This window comes from Tamandua tetradactyla, chromosome 2, assembly GCF_023851605.1.
Source record: "Tamandua tetradactyla isolate mTamTet1 chromosome 2, mTamTet1.pri, whole genome shotgun sequence".
Taxonomy (NCBI): Eukaryota; Metazoa; Chordata; class Mammalia; order Pilosa; family Myrmecophagidae; genus Tamandua; species Tamandua tetradactyla.
The window spans coordinates 153,928,653-153,947,845 of record NC_135328.1 but is presented as its reverse complement, the minus strand read 5'-3'; the positions used below and the strand labels follow the sequence as shown (position 1 = coordinate 153,947,845).

Below are 19,193 nucleotides of genomic sequence, written 5' to 3'. Positions count from 1 at the left end.
TCTGCTCAAGTTATGAAATATTCACTTCTCCTGGCTCAAATGTATCCAAATTTTAATGTTTGCTAACCACCTCCACAAAACCTTCCAGAACTGCACTGACCCACAGCGATTTCCTCTGATTCCGCACCTCAGCCCTCGCCCTCGGCGCTGGAATTTTGGGTATTGACATTGCCCGGAACCAGCCTTTTAGTCGTTTGTGGGTTCGGCTCCACACCCTCTCGCAACTCGCGGGCTTCTCGCCTCATCCTTGCGCTGGAAATCGTTTAATCGGGTCTGTTCGCTTCACGGAGTCCTCTGGCGTGAGAAAGGACTCGCAGCTCTTCCCAAATTTAAATGGTGGTGAACTGAAAGGCGTGAAAAAGCTCCCTGCGGCGACAGTGCGCAGCCGCACCGGTGTTCTTGGCTCTCCCCAGCTTTGGTCCCTAGCGCGAATGCCTGGTCCCATTACCTTAGTGTGCTTGGCAAGCCTGGCTCTCGTCTCCCCGGGTGGAAAGCGCAGCCTGACCAGAAACAGCAGGGAGCGCTGTGGGGAAATGTTTCCTGAGCCTGAGCGCCCGAAGCAGGCGTGGGCAAGTGCTTGGGAAAAAAGGGGGGCGTGGGAGCAGGTGTTCAGGGCCTGGGTTACACAGCTCTGAAGGACGGGGGCTCTGGGGGCGCACGTCCGTGGCCCGAGTGCTCTCAGTGACTGAAGTGCAGAGTATATAGGAAATGGGGTGAACGCAGCACCAAGGCCAGGGCGATCGCGGGAGGTGAGAGCTCTCTCTGCAACGTCAGGGCAAGAACGTGGGCACCCCAGAGAAGGGCCAGGACGGGAGTTGGCGCTAGGAACCTGGAAACCCCATGCGGATCCAGAGGTTGTTCGAGGTGGGTCGCGCCCCGACCCCGATGAGGAAGGATGACAAAGCAGAAGGCGGCTCGAGGTGCAGGAAGCGTTGTCTGCGGGAGTCATCGCAGGCCCGTCGGTGGCGGTGGCGTTTGGCCCGACAGCGGGCGGGGCAGGAGGCGCCGCGTCCACGCCCCACCACTCGGGGGCCCGAATCCCAGCAGCCACCACCGCGGCGGCCGCCGTGCTCAGCCGCCTGTCCTGGCCGGAGTGCCTCACTCTGGACGCTGCTGGGCGGGGGCCAAAGGGAAGGAAGCCTTCGGGGCTACATGCGCGCGAGGCCCTGGGACTGAGGCGCGGAGGTCCGAACTGAGGCGAGGGTCGCGGCGCCATGCGCGCCCCCTGTGCCTGGCCGCTTCCGCTACTCCTGCGGCGGGGCCCGGCCGAGCCCGGGAGACTTCGGCCGGCGGCTTCCGTGTGGGCTCCGGACGCGGTCTCCGCCGCCGGGCCCTGGCAGCGGCTGCTATGTCTGGGGGCTTCCTGTGGTACCGGAACCCCGCGCCTGCGCTCCTGGCGGAATGGCTGTCCCTGCACGGGTCTGGATTCCGGCCTCTACGTCCCCCGGCTGCAGGTCCACGCACTGGCGCCTCCGTGCGCTCCTGGGAGTGGAGCGGGCATCGCGCGGCTCCTAGGACTCCAAGCGCGGCCCCTCGGCGCCTGCAGATGTGGGGCGCTCCACCGGCTAGGGCCCTGGCTCCCGCGCGCAGGGCTCCCAGGCAGACTCGCGGCTTCTTCCCGGGCCGGGGGCGAATCCTGGCGGCGCGAGTCTGCTGCTTCAGAAGTCGTGGCGGCTCAAGGCGACGACTCGAGACTTCGCCGCTCCGCTGCGGGACGCTCGGAGGCGAAAAAGCTGCTGGGGTTGGCATATCCTGAACGCTGGAGGTTGGCAGGTAGGGGGCCCGCGCCGTGACCCTGCCCTCTGCGTCCTTGACTCTTGTTCCATATTCTCACAGTTCTTCCTTCCTGCCTTCCCGAAGCTTGTGGCCCCAGAGCCACCAAGAGGGGGGACATTGAAGGATGTGGGAAGAGTGGGATGAGACAATGACAGGCCCAGGGAGAACCTGCTACTATTGGGCCTCTTTTTAAAACCGTGAGATAGAACTCACATCTCTTTTTCACCCGGGAATTTCTTTTTAAAAGCGCTGGATGAGGAACACAGCTCAGTATCAATGTCATGGGACAGAGAGCATTTCAGGTTAGCTGGAGATATGTTCTCAGATTAGTTTTATGTTTTTCCAACTTGTTGACTCATGTTATACAAGTGAAGCACCATCTCATTATTAGACTTTTTACATCTCTTCCATCACCAATTTATTAGGAACGTGTTTTCCCTTTGGCGGCATCCTCAGAATGAGCTTTATTTCACCCCCTGATATTTACTTATTTTATTGATTCTAGCCAGAAATATGCTTGTTTTGTATTATGCGTTTATGTTGTTTTTAAAAACATTATTGCTTTAAGAATGTTTGAATCTGTCAGCAGTATGTTACAGTGTGGAGCAAAGCAGTCTAAACTTTTCTGACTTGTCTCCCGCTTTTGCCTCCCTGAATGTTACCATGAAGTTCATACAGCCTTGTCAGAACAGTCACCGCTGGTGACAGTGATATGTAAATTACTGAAGCTTTGAGAAGCTATAGATCATAACCCAATTAAATCACTATTAATTTTTTAAAAAATAAAAGTGATTATTTTCTCAAAAACAAAATCCAAACAAAGCAATTTTCTATAACTCCTCATTTTTGGCCTTAAGTGAAGGGATTCTGTAAATTACAGGGCCTCCTATGTTGTAAAAGCTTTTGGGATTTCCAAAACATCTTCATTCCTTCAATAAGTAATCATTGAGCATTTTATTATGTGCTAGGTTCTGAGGTTGATGTCTACTTCTGTTGGGGCTTCCAGTTACGTGGAGAGAAAACATTAATGAACTAAACCCATGAATAGAGATAAGATTGTTATCTGTGGTGAGGGCTTTGAAAGAGAGTCTTTGAGGTTGTCAGGTGCAAAACTTGAAACAGACATTCTGTGCTGCACATCCATTGTTTTAGAAAGGAAACTTCTGGAGGACTGGTTTAAGACTTGCCCTAGAGGGTAACGTTTTACCTCCAGATTTATTCTGTGGCTGAATATTAAAGTTTAGGGGCTCTTTTTGTATCATTTATGTGTTAAAGAGAATTATTTCAGAGTTCAGTTGGTTGTGTGTGGATTTTGATGGAAATGAAGATCATTTCTTCTTTTACAAGAAAATTTGAGATTAGGAGCTCTCACTGGACTGTGAGTTTGCTTGAGGCAGAAGCTGTGTCTGATTCATCTTTCTGTCTCCAGCTCTCAGCCACGTGTGGCACTGAGTAGGGGTTCAGAGTGCCTTAGATGAACCAGGCCCAGATGGCGATCTTTAGAGACCCTAAGCACAAGGTGTGCTCCACACTTCTCTATGAAACTCCAAATAAGTGTAAGGAAATCCAGTTTTGTTTTGTTGTTGAAATATTAGATGATACCTGTTCTAAGTATCAGGCTTTACTGGTGCCCGTACCTGCTTACATGGGGTGTACTGGGATGCCCAGTCCTACTCTCCCATGATCATCATACCTTTCCTATCTTGCCCTAACCCCACATGTTGATAACATAGCCTTAAACAAGTCAACAATTGTACCTCCTATTTTGATTTGTCACGTTGAAAAATTGTGAGCTATAGTTTGAGGAAATAAACCTGGAATTGGTACACTACTCTTTTTTTGTAATTTTAACGGATAGTAACTACATATTGTATGTTATCAGGACCAAATCTGATGAAAACCCCTTATTAGGACAAAAGTCCCTCAAAAGTCATTGTGTATAATATATTGACGCCAATCTGGATGGTGCCATTTGTGGAATTAGGAAGAAGTGGGTATTATCATTAATTTATAACCTACAAGAGGAACTCACCATTAATTTTCTAAAAATTAACATTAATTTGTTAATTTTTAGAAAAATGAAACCAAAAGTTCTTTTTCAAAAATTCAAAAATTCAATATATTTGAATAACACTTCCATCAGTCTTCAGCAGTTTGTTAGGTATTCCACATGAACCAGACATTTTGATGTTAAGAAGTTTGTATCTTTAAAAACACGATCTGTCCTTAAAATGTTTACAGTTACATACTGAAAGCAGTTTCAGCATTATTTACAGTCCTCTTCTAAAAATGAACTGGTGTCCTCTAATCTACCTCTTTACTCTTTCTCCCCCTTTTCCCACTTTGTGGAGGAATATGCAACTATCTTCCTACAGCTGTAGTCCACAAAGTTGTTCTCAAGCCTTTTTTTTCCACTGATAATTCTTCATCTTATCACCTTAGCCAGGAGGCTAACAAGATGCCAGGAGCTGGCTGAGGAGCCCAGTGTGGACTAATGGAGATGAGAAGTAATTTGTCAGGGCCCCCTTGCTGTGCCTGGCAGATAGAAGAGGCCACTGCCCAACTTAATCATCCCAGTGAGTTGGAACCAACTAACACAGTGCATAAAATTGGATCTTGTGAGAGTAAGGCAGTGGGCCCTTACGAGATTATAAACAGACATACGAACATGCAGATTTGTATGGTGGGTCTGGGTCACACAAAAAACTCCAGGTCCTTCTCACATCCCCTAGGCAGATTCCGAGATAAACTTTATTTAGAAGGTACACATCTACCCATGTCCCCAACATGTTTATGCTGAGGACTTGCAAGGGCGTCTCCCACTCAAATTACTGATAAGGGGGTGTGTGGTTTGAGATTCTGAAAGTTCTTAGAACATGATGCCCACCAGGAGTTTTGTGGAATTGGTATACATATATATATATATTTGCATTTTGTATAGTGGGGGTCACATTTCATTCCTTTTCCACGTGACTATCCTGTTATTATAGCACCATTTGTTGAATTTTTTTGTTTTTTTGGTGGGGTGCAGTGCATGGGCTGAGAATCGAACCCCAGTCTCCCACATGACAGGTGAGAATTCTATCACTAAACTACCCTTGCACCCCCCTGTACTTATATTTTATAAGGTAGACAAGGTAGGTCACACAATGAAGTGACCAAAATGAAAATGCCAATAAACCAATGAATGCAATAAATAAGGAGAGAGTTAGGAATGTGTGGAATTACTGTGTTTCCCGAACCTAAATCAAGACATGGGTTCTGATGAATACAGTGTACCTACAGGACAGTGAAGCTGTTTATTGCCATGGAGATACCATATTTCAGGGAAAACATTAACATTTTATAGCTGTACTATTAAGTATGATAGCCACTAGCCATATTTAGCTATTGAGCCCTTGAAATGCGACTAGTCAGAAGTGAGATGTGATTTAAGTAAAAATTATACACCAGATTTTGAGGACTTGACATGAAAAAAAAGAATTTAAAAATCTTAATAAATTTTTATATTGACTTCATGTTGATAATTTGGATATATTGAGCCAAATAAAATGTGGTGGGTTTTTTTTGTTTGTTTTTGCTTTTTAAAATTTGTCCTAATCGGTACCAAAATTGGTATAGTTTCCTAGGGTTTCTGTAACAAATTACCACAACTTTGGTCGCTTAAACAACAGAATTTTATTTTCCCACAACTCTGGAGGCTGAAAGTCTGAAATAAAGGTCATGTGCCATCTTCCTTCCTTTCGTCTCCCTGAATAAACCAGGAATATAATGCATCACCACCACCCCTACCCTCAAGAGAAATCCCTGATTCTGGTCATACTTAATGTTATTATCTAGCTACTGACTCTTTATCTTGCATAACTTGCTTAACCTGTTTTTTCCTGTAATTAAATTAATCATATCTGCTTTGTCCACATTAAAAAGTTTTGTATTGATAAAATAGAACCTGTGAATGCTCTGAAGAAATAAAATGCACTTAACAACAACAAAAAATTATCCTATTGCTCTGGAGTCAAGGCAGTTCTCTCTGTTGTTAATGTGGTACATATGCCTAACTTTTTAGCACACACTGACAGGCTGAACTGTCTGGCCTTGCACCAAACATGCCAGGGCTCAGGTCTTTTTCTACAGATTACTCCATGAGCCTGAGAAGTTTCCTAATCTCTCTGAACCTTAGTTTCCTAATCTCTTTCTTCTGATCCCCTTCTAAGAAACACCTCAAGTCTTCCATTGTGTCCCTGTCAAGCCTAGATGCCAAGTTCCGTCACTTCAGTTTCTTCTTCCTATATGTATTAAAATGTCTCCAGGATATCCCCCCAAAATCAACATGTCCAGAGATCAAACTTACCTTTCTCCCCAAACCAGGCTTTCCTCCTCTGTCCCTTGCCTCAGTGAATGGAACCATTTTCTATACCCATTTGTTCAAACCAGAAACATGGGTCATCCTTTTAATGATTAGCAGTGATAATAAAAATAATAGCTAATATCTATTATTTACTAGATACTGGACGCTGTGCTAAATGCTTAACATATGTTATCTAATTTAATCCTCACAGCAATTCTGTGAGGGAAGTATTCTCTTACTTGCCATTTTACAGATGAAGAAACTGAAGTACAGAGAGGTGGAGCTCACCCAAGTTCAAACAGCTAGTAAATGGCATAGCTTGGATTCTGAGCCGATTAGTCCCAACTTTAGAGCTGGCCTTCCTAGCCTATTTCCCAAATCCAACCAATCATCATGTCTATAGATTCTAGTTCTTCAAGTTCTCTCAAATGCTTTTTACCTCACTTTTTTCCCTCTGCCATCACCCTAGTTCACTCTAGTTTGTCTCTCGTCTAGATTATTATAGCATTCTAATTAATTGCTTCCCTGTCTTCAACCTCATTAGCCTCCAGTCCTCTGCTTTCATTGCTGCCACAGCGGGTCATTTAAAAATACAGATCTGACTGTATCCCTCTCCAACATACAGCCCTTTTAAGTCCTCCTTACAGCACAGTCCATATTCTAGAAGCTGCTTACCTCTCTAATTTCTCAGTACTCCGTCCTCCTCACCCAGCTCTCTGCTCCAGCTATATCCTCCCAGCCTTTCTGCTCCCTACCATACCCAGCCTCCAGGCCTGTTCTGTTTCTCTCCCTGTAATGCTTCACTTCTTACACCCTCTTGTCCTAAGCTGTGGGAAGATGAAGAAGATAGTCTGTGTCCAGAATGTGTGTTTAGTATACGAACTGAGCAACCTCGGACAAGGTGCTTAATCTCTGTGTGCTTCAGCTTCCTCTCTAAAAAATGAGGGTTATAAGAGAGTTGTTGGGAGGATTTAAGGAAACAAAGTATATAAAATGCTTTGGTTGGGGTGGGGGACACACTGTAATGCTCAGTCTTAGCACTTGGGTGGTTTTGGGGATTGCTGTACCTGCCTAATACGGCAGTCATGTGAATCAGTAAAAGATATGTCCCGTGCTCAGCAGTTGGCAGCTGTAGGCACACTGTACATCTCTTCCCTCCCCCAAATCTCTGCTCTGGCATGTGCTAAATGTCAACCATAGCCCTTCCACATGCAACCCAGCAATCCTCATCTTAGGTTTCTTTCCCCTTTCTTTTGAAGAATATTTCTTTTCACCCTTTGAATTGTGATTCAGCAGAATGAGAGTAAGAAAGATACTTGGAGGTCTGATCAAGAGATCAATAATGGTGGGGTATATAATCAGAAGTTGCTGAGGTCACATTCGGCAAGGATAGGGGGCAAGCAAGAGGCTTAACCAGGAGAAAAGATAGAGAAGAATTTAAAAAGGTATACTCAGCCTGTCATGGGCTTGGGGTGGAATTTGAATTGATGCTTATGATGCAAGCCTAATTATTAATGTGAAAAGACAGTGATGTGTAGAAAAACAAGAACCCAACTAACTGAAAGCAGAAGAAATCTTTTGTTTCACTTTGGCTATATTCAACTGGTAGGAGAAAGAGGCAAATGACAGTGAAACAAGCTAACTTTTTTACATTAAAAGGGAAAAAAAGGTCTGTGAGGGGATATCCCGGAATGAGTTTAGATTCTGCTAAATTTTATGTTCTTTTTAATCATTACTGTATAAGAGCTAGTGTCCAGACTCAGAATCATGAACATTTCATTCATGAGATACAGATTCTTATTTTGAAGTACTAATTTTCATTTAGAAGACTAGAGGAGGAGGAGAAGAAGGACGGATCTTTATAGCACTTCACATTATACTTTGAGGAGTATTTGATAAGGCGAAAGAGTACACTAGAGAGATTAGCTACTGATGAAAGATGAAATATGAAACAAAAAGTATTTTCTAATTATTCCTCAGTTCCTCAGAAAAACCTATTTCTGGAGCCTGCCTCTTCACTGAAGCATTGTGCTAGGCTCCGTACAGAACCCTGAGTTAGATACTTTTCTGCCCTTTTGGGCTTTCAGTTCAGCTTGTACATTGTTATCTTGAGCATGATGTTTTGAAACAAACCCCCCAGATCTTACATAAAAAATGAAATGGTTCTTGGCCAGTTTCATTCTTTTCAGTTAGAGTGTGATTATTCGTTTTTAAGCCAGGCATATGGACATTCTGGCTCCATGTAAAGGAATCATCTCCACATGGACTTTCTGAGCCTCGAGGTCCAACATTCCTATTGAGGCTAATGAACAACATATGCACCAGAATGTAGCTCGTCTGATCCACTTTTCTGTCTCCTTTGCCGAAGTTCAATTCATTTATTCATTCATTCAAAAAGTATTCATTGAGCTTTTATTGTACACCATTCACTGTAAGCAATGAGAGATAGCAGTGAACAAAACAGACAAAAATGTGTTACGCCCTGATGGAGAGATAGACAGGAAACAGGTAAAACATTTATACTGTCGTAAGGTCGGAAGCCCTAGGAGAAAACTAAAAGAGGAGCCAAGGAGTGTTTCTATCTTAAGGTGTCAGAGCAGACCTTGAGGAGAGTATATTAGAATAAAAACCTCAAAGAGGTGAGAGATCAATTGTATGAAATGCTCCCTACTTAAAAAGCTCATGTTTCTCCTACAGCTGTGTTTACCAACTACATGGCCAATTAGCTCCATGTTTACTATAAACTCTTTATTAAGATTATATGAGAGTGATACCTTTACTTGAATTGTTAGCATCTGTCCAAACACATAGAGAGGCAGTTGCCCTTGGCAGAGTGGTTGGATCTTCCAGTTTCCCAGGGCTATCTTGTGTCCTTCTGTGGTGTCCACTTGGGAGCCTTGCCATTCAGTTTATATTGGTGGAATCAGTTGGTTCCTAATTGGATCTAAAAAATAGTTTCTTATAGGTAATGGTCACTGCATTGGGTGTTGCCCTTTCTGAGAAGGGATTTTTCCAGAAGACAAAAACAATTGACCTGCAGGGTTTTTCCAAGAATATGGAACAATGGAAGGTACAGAACTGCAGATAAGTGACACCTGCTGATAAACCACTTTTGGTCCAGAAGAAGGTTTATCAGCTTGGACAAGCATACCATACTAATCAATGTGTATCTGCTTCCCTCTTTATAAGACTTCCCCTATGTAAAAGTAGAAGGATTATGAATAGGTGATTTATAAGTATGTTACATTGGGGAGATAACTTTTTATAGATTTTTAGATAAAACCCGGGGTGTTCCTTAGTGTTTTCAGGAGCAATGATGGTAATATCTGGCTGAGACATATGTAAGGGTAACTTCTGGAATGACCTCCCACTCTATTTGAAATGTCTTAGCCATTGAAACTTTTTTTTCCTTTCCCCCTTTAGATCCCTAATCCATTGTTAACCCCATGGTGTTGGGAAGGTCACCCCTGGAAATCACGTCCCATTGTAAGGGGGAAAGTAGTGAGTTTATGTGCAGAGTTGACTTTAAGAGAGAGGTTACATTTGAGCAACGCAGAAATTTTCAGGGGGTGACCCTGAGGCATTATATCACTATGGAAATGAGTTTTGTAAGTGTAAACCTTAAGATTGAGGACTTGGCTTTTTAGCATATTTCCTTTCCTTAGGCAGGGCTCATATATTTTAGAGTTTATTTTTATAGATCTCCCTGTTAGAAGTTTAAATGGGAATAATTTATGTTTTCAAAACAGAGTAGATCTTTCTTAGATTTTGATTGTTTTGGTTTGCTAAAGGCTGCCGGAATGTAATATACCAGAAATGGGTTGGCTTTTTCTTTTTGTTTTTTTGCATGGGCAGGTGCTGAGAATTGAACCTGGGTCTCTGTCATGGCAGGCGAGAACTCTGCCTGCTGAGCCACTGTGGCCCACCCTGGGTTGGTTTTTATAAAGGAAATTTATTAAGTTACAAGTTTACAGTTGTAAGGCCATAAAAATATCCAAACTAATGAATCCAGAGAAAGATACTTTGACTCAAGAAAGGGCCGATGATTGATGATCAATGATTGATGATGGGGTTTCTGTCAGCTGGGAAGGCATACAGTGACATCTGCTAGCTTTCTCTTCCAGTTTCTCATTTCAAACCGATTCCCTGAAGGCATTTTCTTTCAGCATCTTCAGAGGCTTCTGTGTAAGCTCTCAAGCTTTTTTCAAAATGGTTCCCTCTTAAATAACTCCAGTAAATATCCCACCTTGAATGAGTGAAGATGCATCTCCATGGAAACCACCTAATCAAAATTCCCACCCACAACTGGGTGGATCTCATTTCCATGGAAACGATGTAATCAAAAAGATCCAACCTGGCATTATTGAATTAGGATTAAAGAACATGGCTTTTCTAGGGGTACATAACAGTTTCAAACCAGCACATAGACTTTGCAAAGTTCTTTGATTATAGTTTCAGTAAATTAAAAGCCCCTATTGCTTGAAAGAATAACAGGATTTCCCATGTGGGGAAGTTTACTAATTCTGTGCTTTCTTTCCCCAGTTCCTCTAGTGTCCTTGCAAGTACTTTTTCATTTTTTTGTCCAAAACACTCTGAAATGCATCAGGGTATTACATCAACTTGTATGAATATCAAGATCTCATTCCCTATCTAGGTTCCATGTCAAAGCTGAATTAGGTTGTCTAAATAAATGACCAGACAGGTTAAATCAGATAGTGTGCTACAGAAAATTTAAATTTTGGACAAAATAAATTTCTCCTCCTTTGGTCTCACACAAAATCTTATAATATAGGCAATATTATCCTTTACCCTGTATTCTGATTTACCCTAGTCCTACCTAGATCAACCTCATTTATGTCTCTAATTGGAGTCGGATCTCTTTTTGAGCTTCTTTGACAGTTATTGTATTGAGTAATGGTGCTCTTTCAGTACTTCCAGAGCTGGAGAACTCTAACCCTGAGTCTCAGGTGTCACACAGGTACCCAGCATTCCAGGGGGCTGTTAGGTTACACACACTAGATAAAGCATCTCAGAATTTAGAAATAATAATTACAGCTTAGCTTATGTATATAGTGGAGAAGCTTAGCCTATCTACAGGTATGCCTAAGAATTACTTCTGCAGAGCCTCTTTTGTTGGTCAGATATGGCCTCTCTCTCTCTCTAAGCCTAACTCTGCAAATGAAACCATTGCCCTCCTGCCTGTGGGGAACCTGACATCCAGGGATCTCCCTGGTGGCATGGGAGATGACACCCAGGGTTGAGTCTGGCCCTGGCACCTGGGGATCAACAATGCCATCCTGACCAAAAAAGGGAAAGAAGTGTAACAAATAAGATATCAGTGGCTGAGAATTAAAATAGAGTCGAGAGGCTACACTGGAGGTCACTCTTATGCAAGCTTCAGTTAGATGTTGCTACTATCTACTATGTTGCCCCCAACCAAAACCATTCCATCCAATCCTAAAGAACAAGTAGGACGTTATATGAGAGCTACAAAGATTCCATGCATCAGAGTAACTTTCCAGAAACCTACAACCTCCAGATGGATCCTTGGACCAGGTGAGTCCTGAAATGCAGAGGCCAGCCTCTTAGAACATCAACTAGTTCCATCCCCCATCCTATATTATCGATAGCCCCTTCCAACATGAAAACGTTAGAATGGGCACAGCCCAAATACCCCTAAAGTGGGAGAAAGATCAGAGGTAATGGTGGAGTTATTCAGAGAAGATAGGGTTTAACAAATGAGTATGATTGCTGAATCATTATATTGATACTTCTTTTAGTCTCTAGTATCTTAGAGAAGCTAGCAGTAAAAACTTTAAATTATGAAATTGAACCCATACCAAACTCTAAAATCTGTTCTACAACTAATTGTTGTGATGTGCTTTGAAATTTATTGCTTTATTGTATATATGTTATTTTTCACTAAAAAGAAAAAAATATTTCTTCTAGCTTCCAGTGTTTTAGAGCAACTAGAAGGAAAAATCTGAAATAGTTGAATGGTAACCCATAACAAACTCTGAAATCTGTCCTGTAACTACTTGTTGAAGTATACTTTGAAAATCATTGCTTTTTCTTTCTCTTCTTTGTATATATGTTATATTTAACAATAAAAAATGTTTAAAAAAATAACCAGCTACCAAAAAATAATAATAATATAATTGAAGCTAAGGAACATGTAACCACTGCAAGAGCTTACAGTATAGGTCTTAATTAGCTTATAAGTTTTTTTTTTAAAGGAAGTTATTTCTAGAACCAAATAAAAGTGTTTGACAATTAACTTATTTTCAAGTTATTCATTATGGACTACAGCTGAAGCTTTGTTCTGATTTATCTTTTTACTTTTACTAGAGTTATATTAATAGGTACAACATAATTTATAGACTGGCCTAGCTTGTCTTTTTTTTCTAACAAAACAATTTATTACCAAAATACAATATTAAAGTCAATACATGGCAAACTCTTGTAAAGCAAAATAAATTAGTCTAACATTGAATATCATTTCCAAAGGTAATTAAAGAAGTGCTATAGACCTTGCTTCAGTGTTCATTCTGAACAGGTAAACTGTTCTACCATAAACACAATCCTAGAGTTTTAGGCTTTAAGGCATGCAGTTCAATGTGCAGGATAATTTTACAAAATGAAAATCATCCCATTTTAATAACACACAGTGTCAGAATTAACTGTAGTCTTTTCATGTCAGTGCTCCAGAAGTTTTTATACTTTGGTTATAGAAGCAAAACCATAGTGTTACACCATACTTACTTCTTTAAAAAATACAAGTATTCATGTTCATGAATATCAAACTCAAATATCTATTAAATATATTTTATAGAATATTATTTTAAACATCTTGCTGTACAGTAATAAAAAAAGATTAAATAAGTGTCTGTGAAAACTAAAAATACAGTAAGTCTCAATAGAGAAGACTGCTTGCCTTTGCCAAGCCAAATACATTGTGAGAAAATATAGGTACAACGTGAACATGGGGGACCCACCACTTGGTTTGTGAGAAAAGACAGAGAAAATAACAAAGCCACAAAGCTATAGACACCTACTGAAATAAGGCAAATAATCTAGAAAAAAGGTTTCATTCAATGTTACTACATTGTACTGTCTGGCCTAGTTTGTCTTTTAAAGTCCTTTTTTTGTTGAAGGTGAAGCTCTGATTTGTAGCTGACTGCATGCATTTTAGAGTAAAACAGTCTAACTGATGAGGAAATTTGGTTGCTTTTCGACATGCAACTTTTTAAAAAATAACTAAAATTACAATTAATATCACTATCCTGTTTAATGTTATACACATCATTACAATTAATATCACTATCCTGCTTAATGTTATGCACATCAGTATCAAGATATAACATGAAAAAAGATATAAAACAAATGATGAGAAGATTAAGAATCTTATACAATTTTTAAATATATGACTAACATTTCTCTTGTGCAAAATAAACTGGCAAAAACATAATAAAGTCCACATACCCCCTATCCTGAAATACTGATGAACTTGACAGTGCTCTCGTTTTTTTCCAGCTGCTCTTGGGTTTCTGACCATGTCTAGCGTCATCACCATGTCTGCTCCTTTCTTCCTGGGGAAAATTATTGATGTCATTTATACAAATCCCAGTGTAGACTACGTCAACAACCTAACCAACATCTGCCTTGTGCTCAGCGGAGTGTTTCTGGGCGGTGCTGCTGCCAATGCTGTTCGTGTCTACCTCATGCAAACCTCAGGTAAAAAGGGTCTTTCGTCTCAGGTCAACAGTTGCTCCTAAAGAATTGTGGGGTAGTGGGAAATGATGTGGATTTGGGGTGGGATCTCGAATTTCATGTTCTCCATGGCTCCTGCTCTCTCCAGTCTTCCTCTCCTAGCATCACCGTCAGTGGCAACAAATCCCCACTTCTGTCCAGATATTGGGAGTTAATGGATTGTTTTATATCGAGCATTAGCTTCTTGGTTCTCCTTTTGCATGATGCACTGGAATTGAGTTGGCGGCTGGATGATCTGAGAACAAGGCAGAAATTCTGGGGCTTCTGTGGAAGCTCGTTTAGCTCCATCAGGCTTTTGCTCCCCTTCAATAGATTTTCAGTTGATAACTTTTTCTATAATTTCTATGAAGAGGAATAATCATTAAATAGGCAAGTAACTATCACAATAATGATAGAGTCCAGATCACCTGACTCAAAGTTCATTGCTTGCCATTTAGCTAATAAAATATTCAGTAGATAATTAACTAGCTCTTGCCATTTGAAGGTTTAATACAGAGCAGATTTACCAAGGAGAAACACAATTAGCTTTTGATAAGTTCATTTAGTAAAACATCTTTGTAAATAACATTTTTAAAGAGTCAGTTATAAGGGGGTACGAAGGTGGTTCAGTGGTAGAATTCTCACCTGCCATGTGGGAGACTCGGGTTCAGTTCCCAGACCATGCACTTCCTAAAAACAAACAAGCAAGCAAACGAAAGAAAAAAACAAACAAACAAAAATTCAACAAATGGTGCTGCAATAACAAGATACTCACATGGAAAAAGAATGAAATGTGACCCCCACCATACAACATACAAGAAAAAAAAAGTCAGTTACATTTATTTTATCACTGTATCCTCTCTTCAGCATAGCTGCTGAGAGAAAATTAATACTCCTTACTATACTGTGGTGTGCTAGACGTGTTAAAGGGGTTTACCACACTAGGCTCCACTACTGCAGAGTTAATGACTGCCCCTTAACGATAGCTGTACCCAATGCGATACCTTCCTGTTTGCTTTTGCAGGTCAGCGCATTGTGAATAGGTTGAGAGCTTCGTTATTCTCCTCTGTTCTGAGGCAGGAGGTTGCTTTCTTTGACAAGACTCGCACAGGAGAATTGGTTAACCGCCTCTCCTCGGACACCGCGCTTCTGGGGCGCTCTGTGACGGAAAACCTCTCTGACGGGCTCAGGGCCGGGGCTCAGGCTTCCATTGGCGTTGGCATGATGGTACGTGGGCCCCGCTTTCGTCTGGTACCCTCTGGTCAAAGCGGCCCTAGCGGATGAGCTCAGATTGAGCTGTTCCTCCTCGTCCTGTAAGTGCCCTTAGCCAGGAGTGCGACCAGAGGCTGCAGGGACATACGGACCGCTTCTTCCTGCCTGGCCTTGCTGCCCCGCCGCCTCATTTCTCCATAATGAATTGTTACCTGGAGAATGGACTTTTACCCCTAGAAATGATTACATCGTTGCCTGGATCTTCCAAGAATGTGTGAATCCAGAGTATACAGATACAAATACTAATGGGTAGCAGAAACCCTTTTGAGCAGTAGGAAAAGAAAAAACAGTAACTTAGATCCCTCTCCCGGCCCCCCCCCCAAAAAAAACCAAAAAAAGCAGTGAAGTGCTCCTGTTATCTTTTCAAGACCAAGAGGATAACTTCCCTTCCTCCTTTTCTAAGAGGGAGAATAAATACATTTCTTCTGTTCACATAATAAAGATTTGTACTCCTCTAAGGTGAACTAGATTCACTTCCGCAGAGCATATTTTTCTTCCCTTAACTGGGTGCCTATAGCATTGTCATATCTTCTTACCTCCCTTCAAAAAATATTTTAATGTAGACCACCACTGTCCAGTAGAAATTTAATGTAAGCCGCATATGTAATTTAAAATGTTCTAGTTGCTACATTTTAAAAACCAAAAACAAATAGGTTTTTTTTGTTTTAAATGGGCAGGCACCGGGAAACGAACCCAGGTCCCCAGTGTGGCAGGTGAGAACTCTGCTACTGAGCCACCGTTGCCCACAATAGATTAATTTTAATAATATATTTTATTTAACCCAATATAAAGAAAATATTGTCATTTTTATTAATACAAAAATTATTGAGGTATTTTATGTATTTTTTTATATTAAGATTTCAAAATCTGCTGTATATTTTGTGCTTATGGAATATCTTGATTCTGATGCTAAAATTGCATTGGATGGACTTGATCTGTATTTAGAGTTCAGAAAATGTGCAACTGAAAAGGTAGATTCAAATATCCAAGTTGTTCTAAATGCAAAGTTTTCAATAACTGAGTTAAGTATGAATTTAAATTAATTCAAATGATGTACAGTTGAAAATCCAGTTCCTCACTTTCACTAGCCGCCTTTCAAAGTGCTCAGTGGCTGCCTGAGACTACCATTTCGGGCAGCCCTATTCTAGGCTTCTAGAATGAGGATAGCAGCTAGTCCTCTCTCTACAAATAGAAAAGCTTGGGTTGTTGTTCTTTCTCTGTCCTGTGTAGCATTCATTCCAGAGCAGAAGGATTTGTTGCCAGAGTCAACTATTAGGTCTGACTTTTATAACTTAAAACAACTTTGATATTTCATATTTTCCCAACCAAGAGAGAAGCAGCCACTGGAAGACCCTTCTTGTACTCAACCACCATTTCTAAACATTAATAGTTCTGGGGTTCATGAAGAGTTCAATCTGGGAAAAAATAATTGTGGAACAACTTTTTATAACAGTTAAAGAGAGGTCAGTGTGTCCACTCAGAAGGGACCTCGCCCAGGATCTGATCCCTAGTTCCCAGAGAAATAGATATGTGACTTTGTCTCTCCTATGTAGACTCCCTGTACTGACTTATGGAAATCCTACTTACAAGACCCTAATAATGGGTATGCCATAATACCAATTGGTCAATTTACATTGTAGAATCTTCCCTTCTACCATTAAGATATCTGTTTCTGCTGTTCAGAATATTCCTTTCTGGTGACAGGACCCTGCCTTAGTCATCAGAAGGTTATTTATTAAGCACAGAGTTGGAGCAAAAGGAAGAGGTTAGTACTGAGAGAACTTATCTAGGTCTCAGAAAAACCCGATGACCTTTTCCTGCCCCACTGTAGAGGATACTCCCACACTGGTTGCCAAACACTCAGGTTTGCCTGTCATGTGTGTCTCTCCCTTAGACTGTGATAGGCAGCATGAACACATTCCTGCGGAGCAGCTCCTTCTGTCAACCCAGACTTGGACAGCGAAGGAGTCACAAGTCACTTGAAATCAGTTGTGTTCAGGCCCCAGAACTGTCCAGGTGTACCCTGCTCACATACCTGCCTCTTGCACATGTCTGGTGGCCAGCATCAGAGAAAGAACAGCACCTTCCTGAGGCTACATTTCAGTTCCCCTGGTGGAATTGCACAGGCTTAAAACTCCTGGGCTGTTTGCTTAGGGTGAACCATTCCTATAAATAGCCTGCTTGCTCCTCCTGGAAAGTACCAGGCTCCTTCCTGCCCCAGGACCTTTGTTTACTTGCTGTGCCCTCCTCTTAAAGAGGTCTTCCAAGACCATATTACACCTAGAATTATGTTCTCTCACTCTCTCTTTTTTTTTTTCCCACTTGTTTATTATCTAACACCAACTCCCTCTGGCCCTTGAATAAAATCTCCATAAAGGTTAGGACTTTGATTACCTTCTGAGTGTGAAAAATAGTGCCTGCTACAGGTAGGTGTCAATAAAATTTGTTGAATGAGTGAATGAATGATTGGTTGGTCCTTGACCCCTTCTATTACTTTACATTTCATTCTGTAACTTTTCCTCAGTGTTTTAGGAGAGTCTTGAACTGATTACACTATTTTCTGCAAAAAAAAAATGAGATTTAGCAGGTTTTAATAATTTATTGAAGAAATATTAGTGCCGTTTGAAATCACCAAATGCAGAGTTGACAGAAAACCCCACTATGTTACTTCTAAAAGTAGGCTATTATTGAAATTCTGATTGTTAGGAAGCTCCTACTTTTGTTGAGCCCAAATCCATCTTGCTGAGACTTCTGTCCATTAAGCCATGAAAAACAACTCCCCTTTTTCTTGTTAGTTGTTATGTTCCCCGAGTCCTCTTCCAACTCTTTGTCATATGATGTGGAGATTTTTGTTTTCTTGGCCATTTTGTTCTTTTCAGCAGGACACACTGCTCTGGTTGTCCAGTGCCCTTGAGGTGATCCAAAATTGAAAACAGAATTGCGTGTGTGGTCTGGCCAGCATGGAATAGAAAGGCTTCCCTACTTTTGACTTACATCTTGTCTCCATAAGACCTTTTATACATGGCCTAATGTATACAGCTTTGGTCCCAGGGTAAATATTTCCATCCTTTATTTGGAAGCTCACTGTCAGATACCTTCTGTGTGGCTTACTGAATATTCATGGGGGATTTATTGAAGATTAAAGATGTCTGAAAAGTTCCACCAAAACAGGATTATAGTTCTGAAATACCACCTTCAAGTAGGCCTGTTTATTTAAACACTTACACACACATATGCAACTACTGTAGGTAATGAGACTTTCTTGCTACTGTATGTAATAAACACTTCTTGGTTTTTACTTTTGACAGTTTTTTGTCTCACCTAGTCTGGCCACTTTTGTTTTGAGTGTTGTGCCTCCATTGTCCATCCTTGCTGTGATTTATGGACGATACCTGCGGAAATTGACCAAAGTGACACAGGATTCCCTAGCACAAGCCACTCAGGTAAAGGTGCTTTCCCTTCCTTGTGGTCCGCAGTAGAATGGTTCAGAACCAGATTACTAGCGGACAGAACCTAAGGGTTGTACTTCAGCTTTAAAAAGGTCCTTCCTTGTCTTATATTTACTTACATCTTAAAATACTCTGCCTTTTAGACTAGATTATTTCCTACATCTCAAAAGTAGATCCCACCTTCACCGAACAATACTCTCACTATTATAGAACAAAGAAACTAATCATGATTTTGAGAATAATTTCTGAATGATACCACCCTTCATTAATTTAATAAAGCTAGCTGTGTAGTACTGTCCAATATTGTCTTTTTAAAAAATTAAAAATAACTTTTATTATGTTATAAAAATCATGCGTGTTTATAATTGAAAATTTTGAATATATACAGAAAAAATAAAGCCATGCATAATCCTATCAGAGTTAACATTATTATGCATTTGGAGTCCACCTGTTCATATCGGTTTTTTCTGTGTAGAAATGTATTTAAGTATCTAACTATCTACCCCTATATCTTGTCTATCTATATTTTTTACAAAATAGGATTGCTCTGTATATTCTGCTTTGTTGCATATTTTTTTTAACTTGGATAAACAGCTTTC

The 19,193-nt window shown here is 41.1% G+C and overlaps 1 protein-coding gene and 1 long non-coding RNA gene across 2 annotated transcripts in view; one reads left to right on the top strand and one right to left on the bottom strand.

Moving 5' to 3' along the window:
- Nucleotides 1–394: 394 nt before the first annotated feature.
- Nucleotides 395–19,193, top strand: part of ABCB10 (ATP binding cassette subfamily B member 10) — a 45,691-nt gene continuing 26,892 nt past the window's right edge. The window contains exons 1-4 of the mRNA XM_077149407.1: nt 395–1,773; nt 13,658–13,858; nt 14,898–15,100; nt 18,454–18,588. Of these exons, the coding sequence (XP_077005522.1) occupies nt 1,215–1,773; nt 13,658–13,858; nt 14,898–15,100; nt 18,454–18,588 (1,098 nt within the window). The 5' untranslated portion in view covers nt 395–1,214. The remainder of the gene's footprint in view (nt 1,774–13,657; nt 13,859–14,897; nt 15,101–18,453; nt 18,589–19,193) is intronic.
- Nucleotides 8,905–15,020, bottom strand: LOC143674092 (uncharacterized). Its single transcript, XR_013170860.1, has 4 exons — nt 14,878–15,020; nt 14,519–14,563; nt 13,607–13,713; nt 8,905–9,068 (listed from the first exon to the last, which is right to left on the bottom strand). It is a non-coding gene; the product is annotated as an uncharacterized LOC143674092 (long non-coding RNA).